The sequence below is a fragment of the Galleria mellonella genome, unplaced genomic scaffold, assembly GCF_026898425.1.
Source record: "Galleria mellonella isolate WM207_F2 unplaced genomic scaffold, CSIRO_AGI_GalMel_v1 utg34, whole genome shotgun sequence".
In the NCBI taxonomy this organism is placed as follows: Eukaryota; Metazoa; Arthropoda; class Insecta; order Lepidoptera; family Pyralidae; genus Galleria; species Galleria mellonella.
In genome coordinates, this window is record NW_026442081.1 from 946213 (window position 1) to 959211 (window position 12999).

General features: G+C 35.8%; 2 protein-coding genes across 2 annotated transcripts in view; one reads left to right on the top strand and one right to left on the bottom strand.

The window, feature by feature from the left end:
- Nucleotides 1–12999, top strand: part of LOC113512204 (neurobeachin) — a 520131-nt gene that overhangs the window by 399870 nt on the left and 107262 nt on the right. The window lies entirely within an intron of this gene.
- LOC113512016 (protein mab-21) lies at nucleotides 3498–5142 on the bottom strand. Its single transcript, XM_026895767.3, has one exon. The coding sequence runs from the start codon at nucleotides 5032–5034 to the stop codon at nucleotides 3937–3939; it is 1098 nt and encodes a 365-aa protein (XP_026751568.1). The 5' UTR covers nucleotides 5035–5142; the 3' UTR covers nucleotides 3498–3936.

Consider the following 12999-nt stretch of genomic DNA (forward strand, 5'->3'; position numbering starts at 1 on the left):
TTGGAATATATGTGTATATATATGTACTTGCAACACGCTTCGATGCAAGAACAAAAAATAAATTTAGCTGCTTTTATTTTTGGTATTAAAAGAGGTTAGTAGCACGTAGCTTGAGGACCAAAAAATGTGTGTTATTTATTTATACTTTAATACACAAATATGTCATTTATTATGTCGTTAAATTTGAACTGCTGAACATAGGCCTTCCCCATAACGGAGGCTTTGCTATTAATTACCATGCTTGGCAAGCAGATTGGCAACCGCAGTTAGACTTTGACGATGTTTTGATAGGAGCACTGGTGCCCATCCCTCGGCTATTGAGTTGCCTTAGTCGCCTCATATGTTGCATTATATTATATACCATTCGAGTATTGACGACCATTTGTAGAGCCATTAAATCCCCCCCCCCCCCCCTATTCCTACATACATACATACATATCTGTCACGCCTGTCTCCCATTAGGGTAGGCAGAAACAAAGGAACGCCAAATGCTTCGATTCAAACAAACCTCTTTCGCTTCTTTCACATTCATCAATCTTTTCATACACGCTCGCCGGTTACGGGTACTTTTAATTTGGCCCTTCTTCAGCACGTCGCCTATTTGGTCGACATACGTCCGTCTAGGGCGGCCCCTACCGACATCTCCATACATTCTTGCTCGATAAATCTCTTTCGTAATTCTTCTTTCATCCATGCTCTCCAAATGATTAAACCAACGCAACATTCCTCCCCCTATTCCTAAAGACTTATTTTAAGTATTACGCTGTTTTGTCACTTTCTTTCAAGTTAGTAATTTAGCACAAAAGAAAGAGACAAGAGGCTCTAAGAGGTAACAATTTCCATTAGTAAATATTTAATTATTAAATTTAAAGTATTTGTATTTTTCATACAACTACAGTAATACGAAAATACAAATGTACAAACGGTATGTCGTCCTCATAGGTATGTGTAAGTAAACTAAAAACGCGCATGCGTAGGCGCCGGTCCACTGTCGCCGGAGAGACGGTGACGGTGAGCCGCTCTTGTTTATGGCAAATTTACTGCGGACGTTTAATTGCACACGAATTTGGTGCGGGGGCTCGTTTAGCGATATTTACTGGGTTTGTCCTTAACAGCGCCGGTTGGCTGATTCAATGAGACGTAATTACTTAGTATTATTTGCAAATGCGCCTGCCTGTATACGAGCATTCAACATACAAACTCAGTAACAAAGATCGATAAATAATCCACTAATATTGTATCTCGGTTCAATTGGATCCACGATCTTGATCAAATAACGTACAAAATCAATAATGAGATCGTTAAAGAATTACTTTGATTCATAGTATCTTTGAATAGATAGTGTCTCTAGTAATCTAAAATGCGTCGTCAAAACAGGCCAACTTTTTGTTCTTTCTTGAAAGAATTTGAACCATAGTCTATGTTTATGTCTATGTGTGCAGAGAATTACGACATTCGTCAGTGTGTGCGTGAAAAAGAAATGTTAAATTATAGTTAGTACTTTCAACATTTTGAAATGGTGCAAATTGTTTAGTTTTTTTTTTTTCAATGGGTGTAAATGGTATGGTAACCCCGCCTGCGCTAACGGGATACGCTGGCGGAACACCAGTGAAGGGTGATAGATGAGAATGAAAACAGAACCAGTTAGCCCATCATGATGAATTCATCAGGAATTAACCATGATAGTTTCCAGGGGGAACCGCGAGGAGGTTGACCTGGTTGGGTATATTGCTAGCAATGGGATTCTCAGTCTCCATTACTAACAATCCCGTTCCCTCCAATTTGTTTAGTTTAAGTAAAATAATCGTATAAGAAATGCTTGAAAAATCATTATTATTAGCTTCATTTATTTTTGCTTTGTTTAGTTTCTAGTTTTTAAATATATTTAGTGGTATGCACATAATATTGTGAGACCACATATATCTACCGCACATATCTATATGCGAACACATATAAGTACTATGTAGTTTTATATTGTTATTCAGTCTACTTATTATCAAGAAACATAGAAATTTAAATTCATGCATAGCATTAGCTTAGTTTTCCACGATAAACGCAATTATACCAATATATTCACTATATTTGTTACAGTTACTGTTTATTGTAACACTAAAAGCGGCGTGTGTCTTGTGTCTATATATGTTTGCGATATCACCGTAACATTTAGTCATGAAGCGGCGAAAGCAACAAATAATATGAAATTCCTATCATTAACAGCAGAAATTGGCTTTCCAGATCTAATACAGGCAAAGAATATACCTATCTATAAATTACCTTTAATGTATTGATGTAAATTTTGTAATTTCACTCTAGATAGGAGTATTACTTTATAATGATTTAATGATTGTGTCACGTAGTCCATGAATTGAACGAAATCTGGGAAATACTTTAATAGAATTGTTGAAGCTACATATACGTTAGCAAAATCATCATTCTCAAAACAGTCGGTTAAAAAAGAAAATTAAATACATCATATTCCTGTATTAAGCGAAAGTTCTTTCGCTTGGAATTATAATTGTTTTAAAATTAGAAAAAAATCTAAATATCTTACAACTTTTATTAATTAATTTATTTCTTATTGCATTCCATAATGTGTTTGGTAGATATTAAAACAACTCTAATTATGGACTCTGTTGGGCACAGCAATTACGAGAGAGGAGGACAACCTTTTTTTACTTTCGAATTGTTAATGAGTTTATTACAATATTATTCAGTCATTGAAATTGTTTCACGTATATGTATTGATATGTATTTATTCATATTGTAATTGTTTTTTATCAGTTAGATCTATAATATCTTTAAGTCCGTTAACAAACAGTTCAATGATAAAGTTGCAGCAGTGTAGTGTTTAGCAAATGTTTTACTTAAGGTGTTTATTTTTAAAATTGCAATTTTAATCATAAAAGAATGGCAACAGGATGGAAATTATTTTGTATTCATCGATCTTAATATGCTAATGTTGCACTATACGAGATGCGATGCACAAGGACCGGTCGTAAAGGCTGCACACTCCGAAGGTCCGTGAGCCCACGGCGTGCACCTTAAATATCTCTGTAACACGATACCTACACAGGCCAAGCGCACGTAGGCCGCGCGCGAAGCCGGAGGAATGACATGTCCTAGCTATTCGTTTTATCCTTCCACTGTTCATTCCGTTTTATTTACAACTGTCTCTTGACTTTTATTAAGCGTATTTTCTCGTTTTCTTGTTTTGAAAATCACGTCTGTATCGCATTTTGTTTTTGTTTTATTGGTTTGTCTTATGTATTTTATTGTAGTCTCTATGCGCTTATGTAGTAAGGCAAATATTCACATGTTAAGGAAAATTGCTAAAAACATATGCGTTTTGTAAGAGCCTTCCTAAATCTTTATTTTAGATTTAGGCCTATGGTAAGATTCTAGATATTGATACGCTTCTAAATTATTTCAGTTAGTAAAGCGTTATGTGCTTTATTGGGATCGTCAGGTTAGGATTTCACAGCACAGAATTAAAATGATTTGTTTAAAATTTGAAATTATTTATTTTACTATAGATTATAGGTATTAGGTATTCCTACTTTATAAGATTCAGTCAAATAAATACACGATGTTTAAATTAAATATATCACTAAAATTGTACAACGATAAAAATTATTTACATTATATCACAAATTAATATTTGAAAATGTCCTATTTTATTAGTAGTATCACTTCTACTTACAGTCTGTCCGATCCATATGGAATATCTGACAAGTTCACTAACCAGAATCGCGTATACATATACTTCGTCACACTCGGTCTCTGCATACGAATTTAGTCACTACTTTTCCTATTGGATTCCAACACAAAGAAATGCTTCAACTTTGCCCCTAATCTACGTAAATGACTCGAGAATGATTATTAATATTAACGGTAAATCACTTCACCTATTCAATCACACAACTCTAGGAGCCGAGTTCACAACTTTTCGAATGCCCTGGAGTTGGTCAACATTTCCCTCGTCAACCTCCACACCTGCTTTGCAGCGTTCTCCAGTGCCGTCGGGGATTTTCCCTTGAATAAGTCCACGTGTGGCAGGAAGTAATGAGGACACCTGCGGCATTGAAGCGAAGATATCAACTGGAGAAAGATTCCATTAATTCTATCCCCTATTGCAGCCTCATCCCATTCGTGCTCTCTCGGATGTTTCTCGCATTCGTATAAGAGCAGGGTCTTCATGTGATAACAGGTAACCGGATTACCGGGTAAGTCTAAATGCCGGTCTCTGATAGTCTTAAGAATGCTCAAACATTTCCGCCTACAACCGCCCTGGAGGAGACGGTTCTCAGCTTCAAAGAAACTTAAAACCCAAGCGTCACCTTCCATAGCGGAATTCTTTCCTTGCAGAGCGAGACATTCTTTAGATAATAAATCGAAACCTTCTGTCTTTACTTCAGCGACTATATTTGGATGGGGCCAGGGTATAGCTGGTAGGGGCCAATGCGCCGCTGATCTAGGCCATAGTCCCGCACATTTAAAAGCCGGAGTTATTTGAACTATGTATCTTTCTCGAATGCGCAATTTCACTTCAGTCGTTTCAGCGATCATTTTCACACAATCCCTGTACGAACACTTGTCACAAGCTTGAGCGACTAGAGTCTGGAACCTCGACCGGATCTTCCTCGCAGATAGATATCCTGAAGCGGTGATGAACTCCACCCACAGGGACATGGATCGCTTCCTGCCGTCGCTGAGTTTCAAAACAGCACACCCAGGTAAAGAGCCGTCGTCTACGAAATTTAGAACACCCATTTGATTTAGATAAATGACGATTTCAAACTCATGAGGCGACACCACCTCGAGGCCGTCGAAGCGTCCGTTGTAATCCGTGAGCGAAGAAATGAATCTCGGCTCTTGAAGTTCCACCTCCTTGAGGACATCTTGCACGATTCTACAGACTTCGTGTATGGTTTTGGCGATTTGCGCCTTCCGGTTGGCAACGCGTTCGTTGTAGTATTTATTCATCTGGTAGACTAGTTTGGATTGTGCCGCCATCATCTCCGGGGGCACTAGCATGGTGGCTGTCTCTTGTTGTGTCTACGCGGTGCACATCGTACGGCGGCGGTGTACGCACGCGCGCGGCACGCGGTTCTCTACCGACTGAGCCATGTCGGATCACCCGTCGTTGAAGGCAAGGGTACGCCCATAGCTTTATATTCGGGCGAATAGCAGGACCGTGTTTTGTTTCACTCTCGCTTACTACTGTTACAGCTCGTGTGAAAGGGATGGCTCCGTTTTCCTCGTGTATGTGTGCACTGGCTGCCAAGTATTGATCGCGGGCCGACTCCGCCCGCTCGGGCCTGTAGGTATCCCGTGCTAGGTGTGCGTAATTACATGATTGCGTTAGCACAGCGCTCGTTAATTCAGTAGCGGTTACATGTTTGGTTCTATTAGCGACTACTTTTTGCTACATCGTTTAAGTGTCTTGTTTAAATTAGGTAATAATGAAATTTATTATTTTCAAATAAAAATTGGTAGTAACGTCTAATAACAATCTAATCGCATTATTTTTATGGTGTGTATAGAAATATCTTTCGAAATAAACAGATTACAACTGTATCTTTAAAGGTATTCGTCTATTTTTAAAGAGATTAGGGAATTCAGTTTTTGACATTATTTTACTATATACATATGTCTTGTCAAGTATTTTTTAACATCTGCCCTGATATAGCATTATTACAATCTAAAGAACTTTTTCTCAACTCTACAGGATTAATTATACAGGGTTTTTCTTAATTTTTAGATAAATTCCTTTAATCATACCTACAATCATAACTACGAACTGTCTACCTTTTACTGAAATCTGTACCACTTCAAACAACAATTGTTATTTTTAAGTAATCCTTTTCGTTATTTCCTATAGGGCTATACCTATAGGCTAGGCAAAAACTACGAACCGTCACTAGCTTTCGTTGTAACATACTTACCTACTTACCTTCTCTAATTTACTCTATATTCATACATCTCTTCAAACAGTACCAAACCACCGTACAACCCGCCACAAACTAAAATCTCATCCTAACCATCTGGACGAGTGGCGGTCACTTTCTTCCACGCACAACCACTCTTTGGAATCAACTCCCAGCAGCAGTATTTCCGAACCGATACGACAACATAACCTTCAAGAAAAGAGTATATTCCTTTTTAAAAGGCCGGCAGCACACCTGCGATGCCGCTAGTGTTGTGGGTGATCATGGGCGGCGGTAGTCACTTACCATCACTTACAAACGAGCCGCTTGCTCGTTTGCTCCCTGTGTTGTAAAAAAAACAGGCTCCTTGGTTTGGTATAGGTATTCATGTATCTAGTTTGATCTCTCTTTATCACTGTAAATGCGAGCAAAAGATTAGGGACCCTGGGCTGATTTAAATATATGTATCAACATTAACGCTATAGGTACCAAATTAACTACCTCTGCATTATCATCATATGAGTCGTTAACTGCTAAACATAGCGTACTCCATAAGGGGGGTTTTGCCAGTAGTTGCCACGTTTGGTAGGCGGTTTAGCGACCGCAGTTAAGATTTGGTGATGTTTTAAGATAAACACTGCTGCCAATCCCTCGACTAAGTTCCCATAGTCGCTTCTTACGACACCCACGAGAAAGAAAGGCTTAGCCCATTCTATGCCGGGACCATACGGCGACTACTATCTATTAGAAAATGTATATTGAATTGAAGATCTGTTATTTTCTATTTATTTATTTAAACTTTAATGCACAAATAAGTAGACACAAAAAGGTAACATATTTATCAATAGCAAAACCATTTCCGCACTAAACCCTTTCAATAATGCCATCCATTTCCATGCCAAGCAATTCCATACACCTTTTTTGATAAAAGTAAGTACATAAATATAATTTTGTAATTTCGAGTCTAAATTTAACCCATATCACATAAATAAGCTTTGCTTTATTTAATTTAGAACCCAAAATTGCCACAGAAAGAAGCTACAGTTAAAAAGATATTTAAATTTAAAATTATTGTCAGTGGTTTTTTCATTATGGTATAACTATTTAAATTTCATAGTTTACTTTGTTACTTATCTGCTTATGTTAAGTAACACCAAAAATTTGATTAGTTTATCAATCTATTGGTGTAACTATCCTATTGCACTTCAGCCACACGAGTAAGAGTCTGAAAGTCCGAGACACCAGACACTAGGACCTCATAAATATGTGCCGTTAATGAGGAATGCCAGCTCCATACGTATGGCGAGTCAACTCGACGAGAATACGTTCATGTCAGGTATGCACGCGCGCTCTATTTCGGGCGCGCCAGGATTGATGGGGCGACGGTGCGTGATGGATGGCCCGCTGCTGTTTGATTTACTACGATGCTGTCACCTCGCGATTCATGCGAGCCTGGTACCTAGCCGAAACGGGATAGTTTCGGGAAGGGAATTAAATAAACTCGTTACAAGAAGTTCCGCTTGAAATCCACACGGAAATTGCTAGATTTATAATAATTTTCTTAAAAGCTCTGTTAAAGTTTTATCCAATACGAGTATATCTGATTATAACTCCAAAATTTGAAATCTTGTATGACAGATTATTAATTTGTTAGTTGTATAATTGTATATAGCTCTCTTTTAATAATTATTTCTTGTTATTTGTGACCAAAATACCAGAATATTTGAATATTTAATAATAATAGATACCATACTTAAATAAGTAAACAGACCACAGTGGCAAGATCCTATAAAACGTACAATAATCTACAAAAATGTCAGTTGTGGATATTCTCTTACAGATTTATTGCCCCATACAGATAATAGGTATAAGAGTTAAATTTAGATAAGGCAAATAAAAAAAAATACGTCAACCGTAACATTATCCCTAAACTTAATTCATACCTACAAACCATTTTTAGTTCCATATGTAAATTTTAGTAGAAAGAATGAGTGCTTCTTGTCCGAATTCAGAATATGTCCTTTTAAGGCGTTTTAGTAGATTCTTAAAACTAACTTAAAAATTTGTGTCCAAAGACAATATCTAATAAAAAAAATTTTATGAAAACTAAAAGTCGAATAGGTAGTCATGGACCAAAACCTAAAGTTTTACTATCTTTCGCCGTCATCATTCATTTCCCCACAGCATTTATTTACACTTTCATTTTTAACATCATGTAGCAGTCAGTGTTGGATCTCTTCTCAGTATTAGAGTGTCTCTAAACTAATGCTTCGCTAAAAACAACATTTCATCCGTACTGCGTGAATATAGAGTTATATAGAGTTGTCATAATGTACATTTATTATTAAATACATAAAAAAAAGTATAATGTATTTTCGTTTATAAATAATTGAAAATGTATTTTAAATAATACATGTACTTATATAAATATATAGAAAATAATAGGTAATGTAAAAAAATAGTGTTACCAATTCTAATTTTAAAATCCGGGGAAATTTTTAATCAAATTATTTGCAACACTGGAAAAGTACCTTTCCTTTGATTTAAAAAACATGTGTCGACCCATTTTGACGTTTGGCTGACAAACAGTTGACCCATTTTTTACACACTCGATCTATATAATTTCTACCTATGTTATCTAAAGCTCCAGTAGGTATAGTGAATTTTCTAGTTGACAAAACAAAGACCCTACGTGAAATTTATATTGAAAAAAAAAACTGTCTAAACTACGAGTAACATTAAAGAAAGATTTATTATCAATAAAAATTGTGTTACTATTGTATTACCTATCACCGAAACAAGTGTATAAGTTAGATACCTACCTACTCTGTCTCAATGTATATCAAGATTAACGAGTGTCCCTACAAAATTACTTACATACCTACTTGACAAAAATAGAGCATCAGAACCATTTTTACCTATATATTGCAAAATACAAACATATCAGATACATAGATATACTATCATTTAAAAAAATATGTCCCTAATAAAGTTTGGAAGTTTTCTTTTAAATTGTTACTTCTTTGTTTTCGTCGTCGATACTTATCATACAGGGGGGAAAGGGATTGTTAGTAATGGAGACTGAGAATCCTATTGCTAGCAATATACCCAACCAGGTCGACCTCCTCGCGGTTCTCCCTGGAAACTATCATGGTTAATTCCTGATGAATTTATCATGAACTGTCCACTATTGAACATAGCTTCCCCATAAGGAGTATTTTGTCAATAGTTGCCACGCTTGGCTGACGGATAGGCAACTGCAGTTTGACGTTTGGTTACGTTTTAAGAAGGACGCTGCTTCCCATCTCTCCACTATATGCTTGCTTAATCGCCTCTTACGACACCCACGGGAAAGGAAGGAATGGTTTATTCTATACACGGATAAATGGATTCGGTTTAAACTCGGATCTACTAACACCATAAAATAATTGGAAACGAGCGAATATCCACCAATGGACAATGTAACCCGTAATCAACGCACATTTGGTGGATTCCAATTTAAAGGAATTTAAAAAAAAATGGATTTGGTACTTTAAAAAGAAGAAAAAATCAATATAAAGCGCTATAACTAAGCGCTTTTTTTAACTTTTCTTTCAAAGATATTCCGGAAATAGCATATAGTTCTTTCTCCGTCGCGAAGCACGGAATTTCTCTACTAAAGTGTTTACCACTATTAAAATTTTTCTTTTACGACTTTCACTAATCAATATTGCACATAGAGGGCCTACAGAAATGGGAAATTGATGTTTGAACCGTAGCCGGCGGAGGGCGCACGCGCGCTGCCACAAAATGGCGGCGAAGTAACCCCGCCCCGCCGGATGTCCGGGGGACGCGCTGTACGCCCTGTTCAATTCGTCTAACCCTTTCAACGCATTTACACATATTATCAACAATTACATAATTTTTTCTTAAAACTCAATGATTTTCTTTTTCATTTATTTATCTGCGAATAAACTTTATACAAAATTACATATAAATATATTAAAGTAAATATAAGCTTAGGTGTGTTGTATTTACCTAAATCATGGAAAAGCATAGATAATAGATAATACCTAAATCATAGATAGATATATCCAAATATCTTTATCATGTCTATTTATTTGTTTATTTATTTGACGCGCATAACAGAAGTTTACAAATACAAACTTAAAAAATAACATGCAAGTATCTGATATTGGTATTATGCCTATCTATATTTCTTGTTAGGTATGAGTGTATTTACTGCTTACATATTATTGTAACATGCAATATAAACGCTTATAGAACCATAACAAAATAAAAAGTAGAATTGAAGTAATCAAACAATAAATATAATTTTAAATTTTGTTTAGTTATCAATTATTATAAGGGTTTCGCTCTTTTTTAATAATCACTTAGTTACACGACTCTAGACTTCACTTGCTTAGACAAAATGATTTACTTAAAACTAATATAAAATACTAATGTATCCTTCTGTCTATATACTCGTGAAAAGCCAACGTGGATCGCTAGTTATCATATAAAAAATAAATCGTTTAGTTTATTTTAAACGGTAAAAAAATATTTTTTTTAAAAAATGACACTCTGTTTTACCTATACCTATAGCCGAATATAGTATATAGTATCATATAAGTATTATATGTATGTTTTTTTATGTTTTTGTTTTTATTTATTTAATTCTTTATTGTACACATTAGTTATAAAAATATGACAGAGGTACCTAATCAAAAGTACAAAGGCGAGCTTAACTCTGATAGAGTTTTCTTCCATTTATTAATTGCTTTTTTTTAATATAATATTATTTATTACGTTGCACCGTCAATTTGTCAATTATATTTTCTGTTATTCCTGTCTACAGTCGACTGGTAGATGAAGCCATATGGTGTTAAGTCCATCATTTACACTATCTAGGTGTAGGTATTAAAGTTTAATAAATAAATATAAATATAGCTAACCTCTATAGCTAAGAATACCATAGATTCGCCTTTATTTTTTCGTAAATTCATTAAGAAAAACAGTTAACACTGCACTCAACTGAATCTTCACCAGACAAAAAATATACGAGGTTAAAAAGTATTACTATGTAAAATATTGTGTTAAATTGTGACAATAATTCCCGAATGTTATTTTTTCTTCAATTGTTTTTAAATCAATATATTACAAACACATTTCACGATATATTCAAAGATAGATTAATTGGTCCGTGCGTCCATTGGACATACGGAATGATATATCTCCCACCATAATGAGTACTAACATTTATGATGAAACTCATTACTGAGTCTAATGTTTACATATACTGTGTCACCATTACACAACGACCCGTCCGCTTAGTGTTTGTTGGTATAATCTAAACAGACTGGCAGCGCAAGGGTTACGATACGACGCCAACTTATTATTTATGGAGAATTGAATTCGGTATCGTGTAGAACCGACAATGTTCGCCGACATCTGTCATCCCCCACCGCTGGCGCGCGACTGACGTTTGTCCCACCCTTTCTGAAACGTTCGGGTGGGGGGTAAGCTCCGCCTATCAAGGGAACGCACTTGGGAATAACGCGGCTTTAGTACATCGCATCCTGTATTTAAATTTCAACCATATTGCCCGCCGTTGAGTTCTTTCTTTTCCTCGCCAACCGATACGAATACGCCAGGGTTGTGTGCTGGGATATTTTTTTAATTATCATTTTTTTACGCGAAGTTATTTCGGTACGGGGCTCGCAGTAATTGGATTCAGTATGCAGGAGATTGCAACAGTCCCGATTGAGACGTCAAATGTCCGTTGTAATTATTATAAAGATGGCCGATAGCGGCGTATTGGTTCTTTTATTCGCGCATCGTATCATTAGCGGTCACCGTGGTATGTTTTAATGATGTTGAAGTTTGTTTGTTGATGGAAATTCTCTTGTTGTATGCAAATAAGGGATAGTATTTCACAGACTTTATTGCTGTTCATGTAAACAATGGAATCTCTTAAGACTTCATACCTACCTAGTACATATATAGATAGATACTGGAAATTAATTGCAGTTTTTTTTTATTGGATGATAATGAAGTGGTAACGAGATACGCTGGCGGGGCACCAGTGAAGGGTGATCGATGAGGATTAAAACAGGCCAGTTAGCCCATCGTGACGAATTCATCAGGAATTAACCATGATAGTTTTCAGGGAGAAACGCGAGGAGGTAGACCTGGTTGGATATATTGCTAGCAATGGGATTCTCAGTCTCCATTACTAACAATCCCTTTCCCTCTAAAAACCCCTTTCGGAGCCAAACGAAACAGAAATTTGATGTTAAAATTACATAATACATGCCGTTTGGAAATATTAAAAATGTTAAAATATTGTTCCTTTGGCCTTTTATGATAGGATGTATGACGAACGAAATGTTAAACTCCATTTATTGATCCGATTTTTGTATAAACAAAAACACGAAATTTTGTCCGAAATTTTGGAATTTCATTTTATGGTAGACCCGCTGTTCAATTCAAATAAGTATCTCCATAAATTTTATTTTTGTATTTTTTTTCTATTTAATTTAACCTACCCTCCAGAAATAAGCATAATATTGTTTGGTATACAAATTGGGAATCTGTAATTGGCTAATGTATGGTTTAAATATACTATTTTTAATTATTCTAGATATAAGCTGTTGATACCAGATGTGATATTAAAATCAAAATAAAATATAAATTAATTCTAACTAAATTCTAAGTGTAAATAAATCGGACTCTGTCTCCGAGTCTATCAGTAAATCCTTTTATCTCAGTTCAGTCTAGTTATTGGACGTAAAACAACGCGTATAGATAAAACAGTGCACCGCACAAGTTTTACTGTCCCCTTATCTCTAAATGCGTGTCGTTGATTGGCGTTCAGTTGCCAGTTGCCAGTTGCCTACTGTAAATAACAGATAGCTACGATAAATAGTTTTTTTTTTTCGATGGACGAAAATGGTATGGTAACCCCGCCTGCGCTAACGGTATACGCTTGCGGAGCACCAGTGAAGGATGATAGATGAGAATGAAAACAGGCCAGTTAGCCTATCATGATGAATTCATCAGGAATTAACCATGATAGTTTCCAGGAGGAACC

Bases quoted from the DNA above. Each gene is read 5' to 3' on its own strand.
- LOC113512016 (XM_026895767.3), bottom strand. From the start codon at position 5,034: ATGCTAGTGCCCCCGGAGATGATGGCGGCACAATCCAAACTAGTCTAC.